Source organism: Silene latifolia, chromosome 4, assembly GCF_048544455.1.
Source record: "Silene latifolia isolate original U9 population chromosome 4, ASM4854445v1, whole genome shotgun sequence".
NCBI classification, from domain to species: Eukaryota; Viridiplantae; Streptophyta; class Magnoliopsida; order Caryophyllales; family Caryophyllaceae; genus Silene; species Silene latifolia.
Window position 1 is genome coordinate 30,909,508 of NC_133529.1, and position 24,573 is coordinate 30,934,080.

Below are 24,573 nucleotides of genomic sequence, written 5' to 3' on the forward strand. Positions count from 1 at the left end.
AATAAATCTCTGGATTTGAAACTGGTAAAGGCTGTTGAGCATGTGACAAGGATAAGCCAATTTGATTGGTGTGAATACGTATTTGAGGAAATGGTTAGAAGTGTTAGAGTGTTCAAAGAAGGGGGAAAGTCAACTGTCAGTGGATGCGTAATAGTTATTATGCTAGCATATATGCATAGGTTCGATTTCAAGGGTGATGTTTTGGAACACACTTTACCACTCATCCAACATTGGGATGATAAAAAATTGTCAAAGAGAGTGGATGATGAGAAAAAAACAGGATCTTTGGGGAATGCTCCAATATCAAAGATTCAGTACCCCATCTGTCAGCAACAAGAAGTCCCTAAAAAAACACCATATTCTTCACAGCTCCAGAGAGATATTCGGCTCGGGACGTCGATCATGAAGTCAAGTGGAAACAAAAAGAGGGGTATATGATGGTGAAGTTGCCTAGTGGTGTTGAAACCGATGAACAAATCAGAGCAAGGGCAATGGATGTAAGCACTAATGAAATAAATTTCTAACTGATAATTATTTTAGCTATGATATTAAAATATTATTGTGATATTGTTTTTGAACTAGTGTGATATTGTTTGAGTCTGTTTGTGGTATTATTATGATATTGATATTGAATAAAAGCATTTGCTATCTGATAATTATTTTAGATATGATATTGTTTGATATATTGTATGATATTGTGATATTGTTAATTGATAATTGTGATATAGTTTAGAAAAGCAAATGATATTGAATACTGATTGTTGTGATATTGATTTAAAAATTGTTATGATATTGTTTTTGCACTAGTGTGATATTATTTGTAGTCTTTTTGTGATATTGTTATGAAAGTTGATATTAAAAACCTTATTATTGTGTCATATCTTCTTATTATCAAAGAGTCTATTTTAGTGTTTAATATATTTATTTTGTAATTTGGCAGCGTGCTCATGTAATTTATCTACGTATGAAAAGGGACAATGAATTGTTCATAGGTAGGTATGTACGTAACATGAGAAAACTGATCACTATGAAAGCAAAGAGTTCAATGGGTGAAGCAACTACATCTACACAATCTGGTGCGAAGGTAGATGGTGCGGAAGATGTTGATCCTAAAGAACATCTCTTCTTTGAAGAAGAGGTTGAGAATCGAAAAAGCGACTGTGAGAGACTCAAATTTGCCTTTCATGAATGATGTTGGGTATCATAACTTGATGGACATGTTGATAGCGAGGTCATATGAAATGAAGAAAGCAAAAGAAGGGATGCCAGCATTTGATGTTTGGACTGAAATGTTGAAAGTGCAATACAAGGAATTGAACAAAAATACGGTGGATATACGAGATAAAGATCTGAACAGTGATGATGACTTGGCATGTGATGACAAACAACAGGATGATGATATTAATGATGTTACTAACTTGGACAGTGGTGATGATGAAGACCAAGATGATGGACTGGATAATGACATGAATTCAAAATTGAATGATGTTATATCCAGTATTGGTGTAGGAGTAGGAAGTCCCGTTGAAGAGTTGAATCGTGATACACTAAATGAAGAAGACGGTGAAAAACAGTGTGGAAAAATAAATGAGGAGACAGATGTGTTGACACAGCTTGATGAAGGTGTAATCAATGTTGGTTTAGGAGGGACCAAGACTGTTGAGAAGGTTCAGGAAATGAATGAGGAGGCTGCAAAAAGGGATGAGAATACAGCAAATGTTGAGGACGTAACAAATGTTAAGGAGGGAATTGGAAAAGATGTTGAGGAAAATGTTAACAATGTACCAACTGTTGAGGACCTGAATACTAAGAACGTGGAGTCTGGAAAAGAGGCTGGGGAGAAAAATGATGATAAAAGTGTGGGGTCTCATATGAAGGAGGTTCTTCCAAATGTTCAGTTGGAAACAGAGAGAACGTGGAGCATCAATGATTATTTGTTGCACGCAGACAGCATGAACAAAATACCCGAATCGGCAGATATGGTACCTCATAATTTGGTGTGTACTATGGACTGTGGTTTGCCAGACAGGGATGCTGCACTTGTCTCAGATTTCATGGTCAGACAGGACCATTTATTTGAGACTGTCTTGAAGCGTCGGAAGGAAGTCATGGATTATTTCTTCCTTACAGATCATGCGATTAAGAAGACGTAAGTTTATTTATTGAATGTAAGACATTAATTAATCTACTACATAAAAATAATTTAAAAACTAATATGCTAATTTTTTTTGGAAAATGGTACAGAGAGATTGTCTGTGACTTTGGTATTTACCATAACATACCAAAGAGCGATATTGAGTCTTTGTTGCCTGACACTAAAATAGAAGCAGTGGTTATTGAGGCATGGGCAATATTGCTCAATCAGTTTGAAATGGCGCCAAAAGACAGCAACAGACCAACAAGGATTTTCTATGGCCTTGCCCACTCGGTATGGGAAACATAAACCTCATGTGTTCCTTGTGTTTTAAATTACGTGGAAAAATCTGTCAACACGACTAATCAATTCTTTTATAAACAAACAGGGTGGTATGGAGAAAATATTATTGGTAGATGAAGAAAATGTTGATGAACTGACAAGACTGAAGGAAGACGTATGGAGGACATGGGATATGTGGTCAAATCAATATAAACAGCAACTGAATTTAAATTCAGATATGGTAAGAATTTAAAAGTACTTGTAGTTCTGATACTGTTAAGTTAATTATCTGATATTGTCAGAAGTAAGTATTGAAATTGTTTCTTAAATCAAGTAGCTATTTTAGTTGTGATATTGTATTATATATTCTGTGATATTGTTACTCATTACTTGTGATATTGTATGCTATGGTCTGTGAATGACAGTGTTATTTTCTATAAAATATTTCTATAGGTGTTCATACCTTTGCTATATGAAGACCACTATATTTGCGTCTGTATTGACACCAAGAGGGAAAAAATGTTCTACTTGGACAACCGAGATTATGATCATTTTGAGGACGAGGAGCATGTACACCTTGCTCATTTAACTGTAAGTACTATATTTAAAAATAAGAACTAAGGATATAATGCTTTTGTTAGCTAAAGATTGAAATTTGATAGTTATTTTTTATAAACATAAAACGGAGGAGTCTTGTTTACGGGCACTACCTCAACAGTAAAGGTTATGCAAGTGGGGCGAAAGTACAGGACTATGTCTTTGACAAATGTCGCCTTTGATTGGCAAACAAAAGAGTTGAACCTGGATTGTGGATTATTCATGATGTTCCACATGATGTTTTTTGTGGGTGAAGATTTTAAATGTGAACTGAACGATGAAAAGAAGAGGCAGTTGTACAGGGGGGAGATTGCAGCAACGCTTGTGTTGAGCGATTTAAATAAATGTAGGAGTCAGGTCCTGAGGAAGGTTACAAACCTTAATGCAATCAAAGGGACACTGTTGCCTAAATTAGTAGCAAAGAGGAAAGCAGCAAGCAAAAGAAAGAGAGGGAAAGGTGGGAAAAAGAATGTTCAAACTCCTGTACAAAAAAAACAGGTTATTTTCTTCAACACTGACTTATTTTAATTATATATAAGCATTATATATTCAAATAACAAAAATAAATATTTTTGTAGGTATGGTAGAAGATGGTTTGCCGGTGTGGTGGGAAGCGTGAGGAGGGGAAATCGGATGGCCTTGGGAGCACATACAACTGCGGTGTGGCAGATTCTAACGTGGAGGTCGTCTCAATGTTTATGAAGGCTAACAAATCACTGTGTGCAAAGATGTTGACCATGAGGAAACAAGTGCTTGACTACTGCCTATTGGACGACCACAGTTTCCCATTAGAGTATGTTTCGTGATATCTTGTTTCTTAAAGAGTGTGATATTGTTTTCGAGTAGTGTGATATTGTTTGCACTATTTAAATTTGATGGTACTTTTATTTTATCATAACTGCTATTTTTTGTGATACTGTTTCTTAAGGGATGTGATATTGTTTTTAGAGAAGTGTGATATTGTGTGTACTATTTTAATTTGGTTTGTGTTAATGTTTGGAGCAGTGAGGTGGTTGCCAAATTCAGTAATGATCAATATCTTGTCAGAAACGATATATTGTCATTGCTTCCAAATGAGCATGTCAGTAGCAATGTGATTGAATGTTGGTCCCTCATTCTGAACCATATTGAGCACACAGAAAAATGTGAAACAAGTGTGATGTTTTTTGGGATTCGACACATGGTAAGCTGTCCATTTAGTTTGATTAAATATAATCACTCTTTAAAACAAAAATAGGACTTGTAACATATATATTCAAAACAGGAAATTAAAACCGAAGGAGCTGGAGACAGGGAATTGATTAAAGAAAAGATGTTCGAAGAATGGGATGAATTCATTAGAAGAAACACAGTTCCCTGTAACCTGCAAGCAGATCTGGTTTTTATTCCAATGGTATGGAAAGAGCATTATTTCTGTGTTTGTATAAATTTCAAACCGAGACAGTGGAAGTCTTTGGACAACACAGAGTACCCGATCGGGAGCAAACACAAATACACAAAGTTTAGATTTGGTGGTATGATTAATTGATAGTTCTTTAAAGTATTGTTGTATAGTAACATTGAAATAATGGATTCTCTGTGTTTGTGAAATTATTACTAATGGTGAACCGTAATATTGTAGGCGGAGCACATGAGTGACTACTTAGCAAAGAAGAACGTGGAAAGAGCAGATGATATAATAACGTTTGATGTTGTCAACATCAACTTCCCTTGGCAAAAGACAGAGATGAACAATACTGAGTCTGGGAACTTCTTAATGATGCACATGATTCGATATGAGGGTGTAATGTTTGAAGTCGACCTGAACCAAAAAGTGTATAGGCGATACTACTGGCTAGAAATGGCAGCAGCATTGCTTTTAGCTGACATAAATGAGAACAGAACACCTTTGATCGAAAAACTAAAAGAATTTTCAGATGGGAAGGATGAAATATGGAAGACATTGAAACAACAGAGGAAGAACAACGAAAAGGCGAAAGGTAAGCGAGAAGAGGAAGTACCAATGGCAGAAGTTCAAACAAAAGAGAATCGATGTTGTTGTGGAGGAGACAAATAAAGAAGATGTTAGGAAATGAGAAAGGAGGATTGCACTAAGAAACCGATTATTAACACGTAATTGTCGATTCTTGGCAATCTCCTAGGAAAAGGTAAAAACAATTTACAATTGTATATAGAAAAAGATAGATAGTAATTAGGACAAAGGTGTCCAGAAATAATAAATGACTGTTGGTATGGATATGCTTTCGAGGAGCCGATTAGGAAAAGATGGTGAAGATTGTAGGAACGAGCCCGCAGTAACATACAAACGTGGTAGGATTAAGACCGTTGCAAATCCGAAGAACCGCGGTAGAGGAAGAGGAAGGAATTAGGACTACTATATTTGTTAGAACGAAGTTGTAATTAAACTAAAGGGTATGTAATGGTAGTACAAAAACGAATTTAATGGTAACTTTTTATAATGGTAAAGTAGTGATGGCTATTTTGAATGTCATCTAACTGTTGCTAAAGTGTGATATTATTTCACGTTTGGTGTGATATTGTGTAATAGTTCTTTGTGATATTGCTTCTCAATATCACAGGGCTAAAAAAATACCACACTGTTTACTTTTAAATATCACTATGGATATGGATTGTTAAATCTGACGTTGATATTGTTTTTAGAATGTTGTAATATTGTTGTGTACACAGGTTGATATTGCTTCTCAGTATCGCACAGTATGTTAAACAATATCACACGGATGTCTAAACAATTTCACAAAATGCATATGTTAGTTTAAGTCTTACGTTGATATTGTTTTCACTATGTTGTGATATTGTTGTGTACACAAGTTGATATTGTGTTAGAAAACTGCAGAAGCATTTTATGAACTGCCATATTTTGACAACACACAAAACACAATATGTGAAAAACTTAAAGCAAAAGGCATATATAGTAGTCCGATGTAGTGATCTTTTTGTTTAGAGTAAGATGTGAAATATATAAATGTAAGGTGTGATATTGTTTCTCAGTATCAAAAAATACAAAAACAAGACAACTGAGACAAATAAAATAATCAAATATTCTCCGAGTACGAGTACTTTCTATATAAAATAAAGTATAATTTATACTTTAATGAATGTTGTGGTCTATATTAATATACTAGTCATAAAGAATGTCATCTATTTGCTGCTCCTATAATTAATGAGCGCCATCAACAAAAACTCCTTCGACCGATCAACCATCATCAGCATCATCCTCATCTGAACTACCCTGAAAATACAAAAAGGTGAAACAGTGATATTATTTTATATAAGGAGTGATATTATTTCAAATGAAGTGTGATATTGTTTCTATCTCAGAACAATTACAAACAATATCACATTCTGTTATCCTCAAGCAGTGATACTGTGTACTACAAAAGTGTGATATTATTTCTAACAAGATGTGGTATTGTTTCTAAAATTACCAGGAAAATATAAAAGAAAATTGAGACAGATGTGTTGACACATTCTGTTATCCTCAAATAATATCACATTCTGGTATCGTCAAATAGTGATACTGTTTAGTATAAGATGTGATATTATTTTAAATAACATGTGGTATTGTTTCTGACTCGTGACCATACAGCATAGATAAAAAGTTTCATACATAGACTGTTCATGGTGAACATACCTTATTGTTGGCATCAGGTACAAAAGCATTAGGACAGTTACGTTTATCATGGTGAGCCATTTGTTTGCAATTACGACAAATCCTTTTAGGCTTCTCCGCTTTAGCTATGCATTGTTGCTTTTTGGAGATCATTCTCTTCCCGCTACCCTTGTTATTTGCCTGACGAGGTGGTAAAATCCTCACCTCAGTTGAGGAACTGCACCCAAGAAGCATCTCCAACTCCTGCTATTTGGTCATTGACTCTGATTGCGGATTGAGTTTCACCCTGAATTGTTTAAGGGTGTCAACAAGATCAGTGATGTCCTTCGTAGACACATTCTTGAGCACACTGATGGTCGCGTAGAACTCTGACCATAACTTGCACATTTCCATCTTTCGTAAATCAGTGGCATCAAAATCCTCAATTAACTCACCATGTGGACCATAAAGAGGGATCTTATGTGCATTCTTGGTCCACCGCATAAGAATGTATTTATCGGGCAAAGTGTGGACTTGTTTTCCAGAGTAAACCCAGATAATGTGTCTACAAATAATACCCTTCCTGTTGAACAACTTGCAAGAACATTCAACGTCATTCGTTAGAGAATTGTAGACGACTTGGTAGGTCTTCTGCGTTCTGGCATCAGCAATACCAATTAATTCTACACCGTTTGCAGGTGGTGTGAAGCCACCAACACTAAGGGAACAAATAGAAGCAGAAGCTTCTACTTGAAAATCTGAGAAAGCAGCATTTGTATAAACCTTGGAAGCATGAGCTTCCAACTTAAGAGAAGTCGCTAATTGTGGAAGAGTACAATCATCGTCTCTATCAAGTTGTTTTTGAGTATGTATTTTGTACATCAATGGCACTTTGAAACCGCATCAAGAATTCAACAAGTGTACCATGTGCATTTTCAAAACGCTTGAAAAAATTATTCTGACTCTCAGAACGTTGAGTTGTTCGTAATAGACAACCCATAGGAACATCACGAAAATAAGCTGGGATCCATTTCCTCCTTTTTCTAAACATGGTTGACAACCAGGAATTACCGTCAAGATTATGCTCATTGACCAACTGACACCACTTTTCTTCAAATTCAAGAGGTTCTAACTCAGCATCCCAAACAATAGCATTCAAACGGCTGACAAAATCAGTCTCTCTCGAAATTGCAGGCCCAACCTTATCAGTAAGCTTTTGCATGATATGCCACATGCAATATCTGCGCTTAGCATGTTTGAAGACAGCACGCAAACCCAGCTTTATTCCAGCACACTGATCAGTTATTATACAGTGTGGCTCTCGCTGTCCCATAGCATCAAGGAACTTTTGAAAGACCCATGTGAACGAATCTTCATCCTCATGAAATAGCAACGCAGAAGCAAAAGTAACTGACCTTTTGTGGTGGTCTACGCCAGTAAAAGGAGTGAAAAGCATACAATACTTATTCGTACTGTAAGTTGGATCATAAGTGATGTAATCACCAAACAAAGCATAGTTTCTACGAGACTCTGCATCACACCAAAACGCACGAACCAAGCATTTACCAGAATCCACCTCATAAGCAAAGTAAAAACCTTCAGTGGTATCACGTTTATCCTCAAAATAGTTAACAAACAGTTGAGCATCCCGGTCTCCTATGAAACATTTGATATCCCTTCCAAAATTCTTAAAATCAACAAGTTGAGCTCCAACATTCTCATAGCCATCTACATATTCCTTGACATTTCTAAATGCCCTTGTTGGCCCTTGATTAACCCTTGAATGATCAATAATTGTCTTTTTATGGTAAAGATGGAGGTGCCTGTGTTTTTTTTGAAACTGTTGATTTCTAAGTGAACAAAGACGGTGATTATGCCACTCACGAAACTGAAAAAAAACATAACCATCCCCATTATAGCAAAACTCAATCATAGCAATACAACCAATCCTAGTTAATTTAGTGTTCCTGATATCAAAAGGCCTGGGAGTTGCCTGCTCCTTTCCACTATCTAACACAGTAGCCTTCCTCTTACGATCTCTAAAACCTTCACGGTTGCAAACAACAAATTTATACTTCACATCACCAGAAACAGACCTTTTTTGAGAAGACTTCCTAGGTTCAAAACCACATGCTTCTGCATACACATCATAAAAACTAATAGCTTCTTCCAACGTGCCAAACAACTGGCCAATATAAGGTTTAAACTCAGGTGCAACATTCCTTGTCCACAATTCACTACCACCAGATGTGGAGTCCAAAAGTAGTTGATGCACACGAGAAGGAACAGAATGTTGTTCAACATGTGGAGTAGAACTAGATGCATTTCAATCAGAACAGTAGAAGTAAGTGAAGACTCAACGATATCATTACTATCTTTAGAGGTAATGACAGAGACATGAAGATCATTACAGGAAGAAGAAGTTACATTACTTGTAGGATCTGGCAAGAAAAGTAAAATGTAAAATAACAAGAAAAATTCTAAAAGATATGGACGAAAACAAAATCACACAAGTGGCTGAACAATATCACATATCCAGGAAAACAATATCACGTTGTTTGGGAAAAATATCACACATGAAGATGGAAAACGATATCACAAAGAATGTTGCAGGAACAATATCACACAGGTGCCTGAACAATATCACATATCCAGGAAAACAATATCACGTACTCTGGAACAAATATCACACATGAAGTTGAAAAACAATATCACAAACGTGAATATACAATGGTACATATCAACATAAACAATATCACCAGGTGTACAAAACAATATCACATATTGAGAAAAATAAGAACGTCAATGAACAAAAAATATGTACCAAAAGTATGACGAACATGTGATTGAAAGCTGAAAGTACAAAATAAAGAGAGAATACGCAGAGATTTCAGAATACGCTGAAAGTACAAAATTAAGAAGAATAACATACCAGACATCGCAATGAAGATTGAAGACGCAGAGATTTGAGCAGGAAAACCTGGAAATCAAACAAAAACGTACCGAATTTTAAGGAAGCACAAAATTAAATTGAAAATAACAAATAAATAAGAACAAACAGAGTAAGATAAGAACGAAGGCGAAACATAAGGACGAAAAACGGCAATTACGTACCTGAACGAAGGAAATAATTGGAATAATATGATAATTGTGAAGAATGAACAGCAAAACCTATAAATAAAACAAAAATGTACCGAATTTTAGGAAACACAAAATTAAATTGAAAATAACAAACAAAAGCAAGATGAAATTCAAATTATAGAAACGAAAGAAGAACAAACAGAGTAATGTTAGGACGAATTCGAAATTTAGGGACGAAAAACGCCAATTACGTACCTGAACAAACGAACTAATTGGAATAATATGATAATTGTGAAGAATGACGACGAAAAACGGAGATGACGCCTAAATTCTAGGGTTTTCCAGCTCAACAATGGAGGAAGAAGCTACAGTAGAGAGAGAAGTTGAAGGGAGAAGAAGAAAAAGGAGGAAATAACGGTATTGCTGTAAAACGTAGTTTATATAGGCAGCTGTTAAATTACAAATTTGCCCTTCCTTGTTTCCACTCTAAATACCTATCATAGTATTAATCCTCAATCCTCAAATATATAACTAATACTCACATGATCTTATATATATATATATATATATATATATATATATATATATATATATATATATATATATATAGAGAGAGAGAGAGAGAGAGAGAGAAGGGTTCTAGTAAGGCCATGATATATATTGAGTCCCTAAGTCCTCATAAGAGCCTTTGGATAAGGGAAATGGAGGGAGGAGATTACATCTCAAAGAAAGGTCATAAATCTCCCTCCCTAATCTTGTATAACTCTTTCTAATATTGTATAACTCCTTCCCCATTCTAATCTCCCTAATTACCCATTATCCATTTCATTCATTCACCCTCTTCAATCATTCACTCCCCCTCTCCTCATTCATTCTCTCCCAACAAAAAAAAAACCCCCAAAAAATAAAAGACAAAAACCAAACATATATTCATTTGTTCATCAATCAAAAAAAAAACCCCAAAAAATAAAAGACACACATGACCCACCACCACACCCACCAGACGACCACCACCACACCCGACCCCCCAGCACCAGACCTGCTGCCCCCCGCACGACCGCCACACCCTCGCACGACCGCCACCCCTAGATTCAGCCGCCATCCTCCTCCCCTGCTCCTTTCTCCGGCCTCCCCACAACCATCCTCCCTGCCGCCCTTACCACCCCGACACAACCAGCCCTTCACCACCCCACAACCAGCATCCTCCTGCCACCCTTGACATTCCGACACACCACCACCATTCACGCGTCACCTCCGTCTCAGATCTGACGTTTTTCTTCAGTTTTTTCGTTGTTTTTTTGTTCACGCGTCACATTCATGCCCTGTTTTTTTGTTTTGGTTTTGTTTTTTTTTTTTTTTTTTTTTTTTTGTTGTTTCTTCAATTTATTTGTTTTGGTTTTGGTTTTGTTTTTGTTTTGTTTTTGTTTTGTTGTTTCTTCAAATTTTCATTGTTTTGTTATTGTTATTTGTTCGTTTTTTCTTTATGTATATAATTTTTATTGTCTCGAGTCTTTCATATAATTTTATTTATGTATATAATTTGTTAATTTAATTGGGGTATACGACTAAAGTTATACAATTTACGATTAAAGTTATTCTATTTACGACTAAAGTTACACTCTTGAAAAATTAAATTTACCTATACTTTATACTAAAATTACACAAATTCAACATAATAAATAAAATGGAGTCTACTTTTTTGACTTATTGGTTATTTTTTTATTTTTTCAGATTTAGTATTGTTGGTTTAATGGTGGTATTGTTGGTTTTTTTAAGATTCTAATTTTAAAGTTTAGACGGTTTTTTTTTTGCAATATTATTGTTGATTATTTTTTTTTTTGCAATATTATTTTTGATTGGAGTATTTTTTTTTTGCAATTTTCAGTGTCACTACTTTCAATCTAGAATTGATTTTTAGTATTTTGGGTTTTTTATTTCTCTTTTTTTTAGATCTATTATTGTTGGTTTAAAGTTAGTATTGGTGGTTTTTAGGATTTCGGTTATATATTGGACTAAAGTTATACGATTTTGGACTAAAGTTATACAAAAATGGACTAAAGTTATACAAATATGGAGTAAAGTTATACAAAACTGGACTAAAGTTATACAAATAAAGACTAAAGTTATACAAAAATGGACTAAAGTTATACAAAAGAAGACTAAAGTTATACAAAAGAAGACTAAAGTTATACAAAAATTGACTAAAGTTATACAAAAATGAGATTGCAGTTTTTTTATTGTACTTTTTTGACTTATTGGTTTATTTTTGTTCACAAAAATGAACTAAAGTTATACAAAAATGGATTAAAGTTACACAAATATGGACTAAAGTTATACAAATAAGGACTAGAGTTATACAAAAAATGCTTAAAGTTATACAAATATAGACTAAAGTTACATAAGTTAGGACTAAAGTTATACAAACATGAACTAAAATTATACAAATAAGGACTAAAGTTATACAAATATGGACTAAAGTTATACAAATATGGACTAGAATGTATTTGTATAACTTTAGTCCATTTTTGTATAACTTTAGTCTTTATTTGTATAACTTTAGTCCTTATTTGTATAACTTTAGTTCATTTCTGTATAACTTTAGGCCATTTTTGTATAACTTCAGTCCATTTTTGTATAACTTTAGTCCATTTTTGTATAACTTTAGTCCTTATTTGTATAACTTTAGTCCTTATTTGTATAACTTTAGTTCATTTTTGTATAACTTTAGGCCATTTTTGTATAACTTTAATCAATTTATGTAAACTTTAGTCCTTATTTGTATAACTTTAGTCAATTTTTGTATAACTTTAGTCCATTTTTGTATAACTTTAGTCCTTATTTGTATAATTTTAGTCCATATTTGTATAACTTTAGTTAATTTTTGTATAACTTTAGTCCTTATTTGTATAACTTTAGTCCATATTTTTATAACTTTATTCAGTTTTTGTATAACTTTAGTCCTTATTTGTATAACTTTAGTCAATTTTTGTATAACTTTAGACCATTTTTATATAACTTTTGTCCATAACAGTATAACTTTTGTCCATAATTGTGTATACTTTAGTCATTTTATATAATTTTTATATAAAAATGTGAAATATAAGATTAAAAATCAACAAATTATAAGAATTTTTATATAGCTAAGATTAAAACAACAAATTTTATGAAAAATATTGTAGTAGATCGTAGATGAAAAAAAACGATATTTAAAACCCGAAATTAAAAAAAAAAGTATTATAAGAAGATATTTGAAAAGAATAAATAACAACAAAAACCAACTAAAGTTAACAAATAAAATAAACCAACCCAAACAACAAATTTAAAACAAAATCTGAAGAAAAAAAAAAGTGACGAAAAAAAATGAGACGCAAAATCTGAAAAAAAAAAACGAATTATAGAATTTACCGACGGCGGTGGTGGAGGTGGCGGTGGCGGTGGAGGTGGGCGGTGGGTGGTGTCGAGTGGGATAGTGGTGGGTGGGATAGTGGTGGGTGGTGGTGAATGACGAAGAGAGGAATGAATGATTTTTTTGGGTTTTTTGATTTATTTGGATTTTTTGATTTTTTTTGGATTTTTTGGGTTTCTGATATGTTTGGATTTTTTATTTATTTGGATTTTTTTGGGTTTTTTTAATTATTTGGATTTTTTGGGTTTTTTTATTTATGTGGATTTTTTGGGTTTTTTTATTTGTTTGGATTTTTTGGGTTTTTTATTTATTTGGATTTTTTAGGTTTTTTTATTGAGGTTTTGAGAGAAGAGAAGAATGAAATGTGTGAGATGAGAGAGAAATGGGTGGGTAGAAAACAAATATATAGTAAATTAGTGGTTAATTAGGGTGGATTAGTAAAGTGTGTTAATTAGCTTCTATAATGACTTTGGATGGGTTCATCTCATCCCTCCATCTCCCTCCATCCAATGACTCATAATAGGACTTATGGACTCAATATATATCATGGCCTTACATGATCTCTTCTATATATATATATATATATATATATATATATATATATATATATATATATATATATATATATATATATATATATATATAGGGTCGGGGTCCGGTGCGAACTAAAGTTCGGTGCGAACCGTACGAACTAGCTTCAATCCAGTTTTTTTTTTTTTTTTTTTTTTTTTTTTTTTTTTTTTTCGATACACTTTATTTCATTACTAGATACACCTCTTATTCAGATACATTTTGTAACATATGTAGATACACTTTTTCCACCCTAAAATTATAGATGCACTTTTACACTTTTTTTACACTAATTTTTTTTTGAGTTTTAAGACCAACACCGAGATACATTTTATACTATTTACGGATACATTTTATATTATTAGCGGATACACTTGGTGGGAATTGCTACACGTTTTAACATTAACTCTCGGATACGTTTTATATTTTTTGTGGATACGTTTTATATTTTTGGCGGATACACGTGACATTAAAGCTAGATACACATTTTTCAAACCCAGATACACATGTCACTAAAAGTCACATACTTCCAGATACACATGATATAACTACTAGATACACATGTATCCCGCGGTAATACCATGTGTATCCGGGCCGATATTATGTGTATCTAGGTGGTATTTTGCGTATCCACTAGTCCATTACCACCACTGCCCCCACCACTACCACTGCCCCCACCATCACCACACCCGCCACCATTACCAAGGTACATCATCCCCACCATCGCCACCGCCACAACCACCACCATTGTCCCAACCACCAACGCCGCCGCCACCGCCACTTTCACACATCATCCCCACCATCGCCATTATATGTGTATCTAGTCGTATACATACATGTATCTAGCCGTCTTCGTACATGTATCCACCACATCAGCTGCCGTCACCACCACCTCCGCCCCAACAACCAACTGAACCTACTGCCACCACCACCATCACCGCCACCACTATCAGACTCACCATCTATAAGCCCGCCCACACAGCCACCACATACGACACCACCAAAACAACAACGACTCATCCCCACGACTAGCACCAGTCCTCATCCCCGACGACCACCACCACCGTTTCAACCCCACCCCCGTGACCACCACCACCACCTTATCCCCTCACACCGCCCTATACCATTCGAACCAGTCCAATTTCACCACAAAACCATTTTCCACAGCTAGATCTGCTCGACAAGAAATGGAGTGAGCCTAGATCTAGTCGATTTTTCGAAAGAAACGCAAATGATGGTTGAAGTGGGCTGATAACCTTCTCGACATACCACTATGCAACACTTCCATGACCACCGCCCTTACTCAACCCGATATTCCATCCTAATGACCACCACACAACCCGCCAATTTCTCTCCCAAGAAAGAAACCACTAGCGTTCTTAGCATACCAGGAAAACAATAGACAACATCCTTCTCCTTTATCATTAATTAATAAGATCTAATTAAATTCCAGATCTACAGAAAATGAAGAGTTTGTGCGTGTGAGGAACGCAGAGTTTGTGCGTGTGAGGCAAAGAGATAGAAGGTGATGGCGACGGTGCTGCGGTAATGACGACAGTGCTCCGGTGATGACGACGGTGTTCCAGCGACGGCGACGATATTGTGGGATCATGACAGTGAGTGTGTGAAATATGGGAGAAGATGTAAGGAGAAGATATGGTTTGTTTTATTTTCCTGTAGAAGTGAAAATTGAGAGAGTGAAGTCATCAGTAATGAAGATATGGTTCTATGGCCTTTATCTTCATCTCATGGTTATTGTGAGCCATTCATTTAATGTGTTTTTTAGACAGTTGATATTGAGTGAGCAGAGGATAGGGAACTAGGGGAGTGACGGGCCAGACAGTGGATAAGAATGTGAGAGAGTGAAGTCATTAATATTTGGGTTTTTTTAGTTTTGGGCTGTTAATATGTGTTTTTTAGACAGTTCGTACGGTTCGCACTGAACTTTAGGTTCGCACAGGATCCTATTTTTATATATATATATATAGGAATGGGATGGTGTGAGTATGACTCATATATTTGAGGATTGAGGATTAATACTAGCTGTCAGATCTAAGAGATCCAACGTCCATGATTTAGTGCGGATAAGTAAGGGTAATATGGTAATTTTGCGGACGCACATATATACTCCTTATTCCATCGAAACAAACCTAATTCATTCATTCTCACCCAAAGTCTTTCTCTCTCTACCTTCCATCTTCTTCGATGAATCCCTAATTTTCCTATTTTCGTGATTTTTTTGTTTCGAATTCAATCTCAACTCAATCATTTGTCATTCTTCTATTTCTTATCAACGATCATACTCTTTCAATCGAAATTGCAATGTCAGGTACATCTACTTTATCTTTAGTTTTTAATTTCAGTTTTATTTTCATGTGATTGTTGTTTCGCTACATATATTTGCAATTACTAGTCATCTTACCACGTTTGTTATGATTTTGTAGCTACTCATCATGATTTCAATGCTTTGTATCTCTTTTTCCTAAATTAGGTTTAATTTGTGAGGATTTCATATGATTTATTGGTCTTCTTTCTCATATATCTAGGTTAATTTAATTCGAACAAGTTACGAATTTGTTATATATTCAGTAATTTTTCCTGATCTATGTTAAACTCACATGTTGTTATGATTTTTTTGTTCTCGATTTATAATTTTGATGTGATTGATTCATAATCTTGTTATTTGATTGCGATTTAAATTTTTTTCACTTTGTTCGAGTTTTGTTGTCATGTAAACCTAATTTACATGTGTAGTATCTTGTTTCAATTTTTTTTAAATTTGTGTCAGATTGATTTACATCTGTTTTACATTGTTACTCTTTACTGTTAGCTAGTAGTAGTATACATTTCGCCGATTTAGGTTCTAAATTGTTTGACATCTTATAAATATCACGTATTTGCTGCTAAAGTATCCAGTGTGATATTGTTTAGAAGACTATGAGATATTGTTTAGCAGACTGTGTGATATTGTTTTATTACATCCCTTTTACTTTGATTGTCAGAAATCAATTACTACTTGTTTGTTTACATTGTATTTTTTTGTGCTATTTTTTGTCAGATCGTGAAAGTTGTTTAGCTTTGAGCGGCCTATTGGATAGAGATATTACTTGGTCCAAATTGGCCTAAGAAGCTTTGGGCTTAAGGCTTAATTTACCTGCCAAATGAGTCTCCAAGTTTGATGTATGTTTGGTTTTGGTATAGATTTGATGTTGAGTTGTCATCATATGTTTCTGATTTACATTCTGCTTGTTTATTGAGTTGCGGTATTTTGTTTGACCATCACCATTTCATCTTGTTGAGCAACAAGCACAACATAAATTTTAAGATATTGTTGTTGGTTCTTCTGTTCCATTGTTTTCATCAGGTATTGAAAAAAATTAGATCGAATTTGTCTAATTTCAGTTGTGGTCTTGCTCATATTTTCTGTGAGTGCTCTTAATTCATTGGTGGATTCGAGTTTTGATTAATCCACTTTCTTCTATTGGTACAATAGGTTGGACTTCGTCCCACTAGATTGTTGGTTGCGTAAACCAGGTTGTTTAAGCGGCTTAAAGGTGAAGAATCATGCGGAGTAAATGTGTTGGCCACCTTTTCTTTCTTTGAGATGGATCATCGATGAAGTGGAAGTAGACGCCACAACACAGTATGGTTCATTCCTCTCGACGAGCTTTATTTTGCATCCTTGTATATCTCTCTCACATGTTTACTTACTGGGAATGGCAGATCCACTTTGAAGGGGATATGAAGTCCATGATGCGTCCAGAGAAGCTAATTGATAAAACCAAGTCAGAAATGAAGCTAAGGATCAGTGTTACTTTCCAAGGGGATATGAAGTTTCATGATATTCTTCATTGGTGTCGTACTAATGGTTTGATGTAATTGAGTTCCTGAAAGTTGAGTAGATAGTCAGGTGGTTGTATTAAGTTGAGTCATGGTCATGAAATGGTTATATAAAACGGTTGTACTGGTGTTTAAAACAAGATGAAGTTGAACAAACGTCAAGCAAGAAGTTGAATATTGTGCTGGAAAAAGATGTCAAAAAGGATAATAAAAAGAAATTGGTAAAGGTAGAAGAAGAGAAATGAACTAATCTGTGTACTCAGATTGTGTTGACAGAACTTTAATTGAATATGCACTGATTGATGTAATTTTGGAAGGATAGTAATCTGCTGTAGTCGTTATAAATTAATATTAGTGTCGTTGTAATTTTGTGATACTGTTTAGAATCAGCAATGATATTTTATCTTATATGCTGTGATATTGTTTCTCAATAGCAAAAAGTTTGAGTGTTTCAAGATTCCTTGTGAATGTGATATTGTTTTGGATAAAGTGTGATACCGGGATGTGTGAAGTTTGATATTGTTCGGTAATGCTTCTAGAACAATATGACGTGATACTTATGAAGATATATATTGTTTCTTATAACTGTTTGTAAACTAGCAAATAAAGATAAATATATGATATTGTTAATAGCATAGTGTGATATTATTAGCACAATAACTTGATATTGTTTACCATATCATTTGATATTTTTTTTGAAAGAACTAAATTATTTGATATTATTAACACAATAATGGTGATATTCTTTTATGATATTCTTTACCACATCTTATGATATTGTTAAGCCAATAGTGTGATATTGTTTACCACATCTTGTGATATTGTTAAACTAATAGTGTGATATTATTCTCAAAGTCATTTGATATTGTGTCATGAAAGGTGATATTTTTTATAATTAAATGTGATATTGTTTACTAAAACTTGTGATATTGTTAAAACAAACGTGTGATATTGTTTACCAAAAAAAATGAAATACTTTAAGAACCATATATTCTCTATTAAATAACATAAAAAAGAGGCAAATTCTGATACAACTATAATATTGTTACCATTACTTTACATTCCAACTCCAAAATGCAAAAAAAAAAAAAAAAATACAAATTTATAATCGCTTGAAACAATATCTAAGAAAACAGAATTTGTCTTTATAAGAGAAATGAATAAAAAAACATGATTTGTTTAGTTAATCATGCACTATAGACTTCGCCAACATGCACACATACTCTTAAGTAACCTCCAAAAGCGAAGAAATCTGCAAAAAAAAGGAAAAAAAATGTACAAAACATCATCTTTCAGACAAAAGAAAATACAACAAATATAAAAAACACACCATATTACAGCATTTACAGCAACATTTTACATTATTTTACTGCAAACCAGTGACATTTTACAGCGAAAACACCATACTATATCATTTTAGTGCCTTGATGCCATTTTACAAGTTAATTATGTAGTAGTCAACCTGCCAAAATGTATGAAAATAGAGTACCACGAATATTCACATTCAGTATCACATCATACAAACAACAGTATCACACGTTTTCCGTTATCATAGCCAACATGTAATTCGACATTACTCATTTTACTGAACACAAACGATTACTTCAATTCTATCATATGAAACTGTAATTTTGCACAATTAAACAATGTTAAACCCTAACTTTCGCGATTAAAACAATATAAAACCCTAATTTTCACAATTAAACAAAGTTGAACCCTAATTTTCACAATCGATCAATATTAAACCCTAATTTTAGCAATTAAAACAAAAAAGACATCTTATAAACAACTAAAACTTCAATTGATGATAGTAATTGATTCAATGTGTCGATATTATGAACGAAAAACGTTTAAAATCATTTATAAGTAAGATATTTAGAAATTTACAGCAATAACACGAAAGAACCCTAAATAACTCGATAATTAGTTAGATTTTGTTGATTTAATCCTATTAAATTCATCTAATTCAACATACATATAATGATTTCGAACAAAATCAAAATGTATAATCAATTTATTGCTACAAAAGTTGAAAAAAATCGCAGAAATGGATAAAGATGGGAAACAAATGTACCTCAACGATTTTGGAGAGAATTATGGTGAGATTATTCAATCTAGTGAACGAATACATCTATAATGTTGAAATGAATTTGAAATCGTCTTTGAATTTTAAGTTTTTGCGGATTTTCGGCGAGATTTTAGAGAGGATTTTGTGATAGTTTTCGTTTGAGATGTTTGATTGATTTTGGTAAAAATTTTAGAGAGAGAAATGGCGATTGATTTTTTGAGTTTTAGGTGGTTTTGTTTGTCAATTTTCCTCGCGATATTGTTTTGTATATGGTGTGATACTTTATTCGTTACTCAATCCTCAAATATTTAGGAATTCTCACCGGATCCCGACTCTCTCTCTCTCTCTCTCTCTCTCTCTCCATGTGCTAGGGTGGTCTTAGTAAGGCACCTTGGTGTATGGGGATATTATAGTGTAGAAAGTAAATGTATAGAATTGGATGAAAAGGAAAACGAATCATATAGAACTATAAGGCAAATCATAGATTCGCTATATGAATGCATTCATCGAAGATGCCTAATTTTGTTATGAGGAGGTTTTCAAAAATTTTTTAGCAAATTAAAAATCTCGAGTTCACTAACCTTTGACAAATATTTTTTGTCCTAATCTTTAGTCCATATTGTTTATTGCTTTAATTGTACGTATATAAACATTCTATTTTTTTAACGCATATTTTAATGTTCTTTCTTCACTAACTCCCTCCTTCTTATCAATCCTGTATCACCTCCACCTCTCATCCTTGCCTCCCATAATCGTCGTATTAACAATCTTATTAGCATGCTCATCATAAATTGTCAATCTCCATATTTTCATTCTTATATGACATGCCACTGTCCCACCTCATCAATTGTCAATCAAAATCACATCAATTCGACTGTCGTCCTCGCCACTGTTGGTGATTTAGTTAATCATCGTATCATTTGAATGCAATCGGGATTTGGCCAAAAATCGTAGCGAGTTTGACCGTTATAATATGGGTTAGGGAGTGTGGAGTACACGCTCATATAAGCGAGTTTGAATAAGTAAATTTAAAGAATAAGTTACAATGCAAATTATTCGATAAAATCGTAGCAAAAAATGGAAAATAGGCTAACCCCTATCAGGGTTGCTAGCCCCGATCGGGGCCATTGTTATCTACTGAAATTTTCCAACTTTTGTTTACGTGAAAATGGGAAAAACCACGTCCCCGATCGGGGTGAGTGTTATTTATCGGGTTCTATGAACCGTGTTGCATTGTTTCATACTTGTCTTTATGTTCCGTTTGGAATGTAACTACCTTTCGTTTTCTGATTATTTTGCATTAGTATATATATACTCAAAGTATGCATGAGAAAGGGTTAGAAAAAATATAAAACAAACTTTATTTTTTTTCAGATTTTTGCATAACAAATCAAATATAAAAACTTCATAAGTTTTCTCTTGTTTTGCCTTAGAACAAGAGGGAATTTGGTGTATTATCCTAGGAAAGATTTCTTGTAACCCAAAGGCTTAATAGGGTAGAAATACTTTCTAAGGAAAGCGATACATTTCGTGATCATCAAGTTATCCAAGTTCGATTTGTCAATTACCCTACACAAAACTACAACAGCCACGAGAACACACATTAACCTTATCTCAGTGTTAGAATAATAACCTTGAGCAAACACTCTAATTTATAAAGCCATTGATCTGAAGGTCATTATTGAAATCCTAAATCACATGCATGTGCATGACAAGCCTACATCTCTTATGTCTCCTCTCCAAATATACCATCACCGATAGCGTGGTGAAACTTCAATTGTTTCTCTAGTCACTTGTTCGTATGTATTGTCATCGAGCAATTTATTGTCAGTGCACAACCACATACCCATCTCGTTTTACTCCTCACTTTACTTATTTCCTCTCCTTCTCCCTATCGCTCCACATTAACTTTACCATCACAACAATTTCAACTGGCACTCGTTCCATCTCTATATCCCATCTTCATTATAATACCACATTACTGCGACATCCACACTACACCCTTTCACAATTACTGTAACATCCCCTTGTTACCCGACCAAGGTAATTAGGAGATGCTATCATCTCGGTTTACCGAGGCAGTGAAATCGGAATTACAATTAAGAAACTCTTTATATAAATAACAAATATGGTGATTACAATCCATAAACTAATAAATGGAAGAAAATAATAACCCACGACAACTATACTCTTCTAGCCAACTATAATCGACTCCGATGTCATCAAGGCTCGTCCCGTCTCCCACGTGCTATCAAAGATATGTTGGGGCTGGTGTCCTCTACAGTTAGTGCAAATAACATTTAAATCTCTAAAAGGATCAAAGGGTATACTTTTGTATTATTATCAGTTGGTCCACGTTTATCAATAACGGTTGGCTTGCTAGATAAGTTTGACGTTATTGTCATACAGATGGCGGTGAGCAACTGGTCCCTAAAAGTCACACCTATAGGATACGTTTGAGAGATGTGACAGTATGAAAATACAGTCATGTTGATGCCTAATTTGACTAAGCAGTTAGTCGGAGTTATTGACTAATAATTAGTCAAACGCGATGTTGAGATAATTATTTAATACGGATTAAATAATAATGGCTAAGACGAATTAAGCGGTTAATTCGTAAATTGAATATAAACGATTATATTTAATTAATGTATATTGAATTAATTATACAATATTGTCTTTGTCGGACAAGTATTAATATGTCGACTAATCCATGTTACTAGTCGATATTTTAATAACCGATAACCGATGACGATTTATAATAAAATCCCGTCATATACATTTAGCGAAAATCGAATCGGACCACGAGTTAAAAATAAGGAGGAAGTGGAAAGCCCACTCCCTCCCCATGTACACGGTTTGGACCGAGAGGAACAAAAGGGGAGTTTCTCTCCTTTTGTGACCTAATCATCTCATTTGCAAAGAAATTAGGGTTTCGGGGCAATTTCCTCTGAAATTCTAGATCTCACATCGAAAAACCTCACAACAACTCTCTCAATATTGCAAGTCAATTAGAGAGTATTTCTAGCACAAGGGGCATAGTCTCAGACGGTCTTGGGTGCAACGATTAGGAGGAAATCTACTTTGATTTCTGTTCTTAGGCCGCATTTCAAAGGACCCGACGTTGATTCTTGTTCTTTATCGTTTCTCTATTGTTTTTCGTTTATGACCATAAATCGCATGTTAAATTTAGGTTATAGTCCTAAAATTTAAGGGTTTTATACGGATATTACCCCACAAGTGGTATCAGAGCGAGGCCACGTAAATTTTTCTTTGTGATTTTCATTAAACGAATTGAATCGATAAATTTTTTTGCATTGAATTCCGTGCGGCATTTTTGTGTCTCGGCTGTTTTGTTTTTTTAGCAAACCGTGACAATTTTTTCTTGAAAACCGTGCCAAACGGCTTATGTCTGTTCAGACGATGTGTTGTTTTCAATTTGTTCTTTGCATATTGTTATTTTAAACGATAATCATAGCAATATGTTAAAGTATTATCAATTGTAAATTCATTTCTATACGGATTAGGTTTATTTGCAATTGGTTTTATCAAATCGATTTTGGTTGATTGTTGATGCTCACGTTTTTTTTTGAGCCGCTGAAAAAAAAAATTTTTTTTCTTGCTTTTTTTGAGCTCTCGGCAATCAGCAGCCAATAAAAAAAAATAAAAAAAAAAAATTTTTTTGCTGCTCTCTTCACGGTTCAGCCGTGAGAAAAATAAATAAATTTCGTGTCTTAATTTTTTTTTTTCGGCCTTAACATATGCATAATACGGATTTTGTGCATTCGCTTGATAGTGAAACGGTTCACTCACGTACCATTTAGTTATTTTAAAGCGATTTAAAGTAACGGATTATCATGGATTAAAATTAAGTTGATTAAAGCGGTTTTGTCACATAATTTTAATCATTAAAGGTGGTTTGGATAAATTTCACATAATTACGGAATTATGTCACGAATAAATTTAGTTTTAGTTGATGCATTTTTATTTATTTATCGTTACTTTTGAATGCCATGAATGAATTTATTACGTATTTATTTTCTTTTTACAAACGGTTGTAACTTAGTGTGGCCTTAGTAGAACGTGTTACCGTAATGATGGAACACGGTCTTGGTTGTATTTTGAGATCTCGCATCTCCATTTTGATTTTTCCTTGTAATTACAGTTTTAATTTAGAATGTAAATAGGTTTATTTTTGTAAATTTTAATTGTAATTTTGAGAAGACCAAAGATGGAGATCGGATGCTCACTCCCGCTGCATGGACAAAGATGGAACATCAAGACAAGCTTCACGGGTCCAACGGTGGATTCCAAAGTTGTATTATGTTCTTTTTACTAGGATAGGCCACATTAGGAATTTTTATTTACGTTTTGCATTCTTTTATTTATTTTATCGTAACGATAGATTGCATCATATTCCGCCTAAAACCAAACCACCTAATAATTGCATGAAAACTGACTCATATAGAGGTCACGCGTTAGTTTTCTATGACATTCCTATGTCACACGATCAATTTTAAGCCATCACCTAAGTTAATTCATTCACGTAATGCTAGTTATTCGTTCACTTAAAATGAATTAAAACTAAGTTGATGGGATCTTCCTCGTATAACCAAAAATTGAGAATAGTCTTTATAGGTCAAACTCCAATGAATCCCTTCTTCGTCGGTAGTTATAATATGACCCCTTCTACGTCGGGTAAGTTGGAACTGATTGACCTATTTTATCTCAACACTATGGTCACTCGTACGATCCTGTGATTATGGTGGACTATAGATAGGATTTACGGAAATCTATCGACCAAGAGTAATAACGGTAGAACTAGCTGAACAGTTGGCTTATCAATTTACTGAAATTGAGTCTTGGGATCACTTGTATCATTCTTGAGGGAGATCAATTATGCAAGTGCAATGAGTCTACACGATTAAAATGAATTTTAAATAGACTTAAATCACCTCGATGAGTTGCTTATTTCGTTTTGTTTT

General features: G+C 34.0%; 1 protein-coding gene across 1 annotated transcript; it reads right to left on the bottom strand.

Annotated features, from left to right (window-relative positions):
* Positions 1-6,890: 6,890 nt before the first annotated feature.
* LOC141651319 (protein FAR1-RELATED SEQUENCE 5-like) lies at positions 6,891-14,489 on the bottom strand. Its single transcript, XM_074459037.1, has 5 exons — positions 14,383-14,489; positions 9,738-9,794; positions 9,556-9,603; positions 7,548-8,938; positions 6,891-7,441 (listed from the first exon to the last, which is right to left on the bottom strand). The coding sequence occupies exons 1-5, from the start codon at positions 14,487-14,489 to the stop codon at positions 6,891-6,893; spliced, it is 2,154 nt and encodes a 717-aa protein (XP_074315138.1).
* Between the last annotated feature and the right edge of the window lie 10,084 nt (positions 14,490-24,573).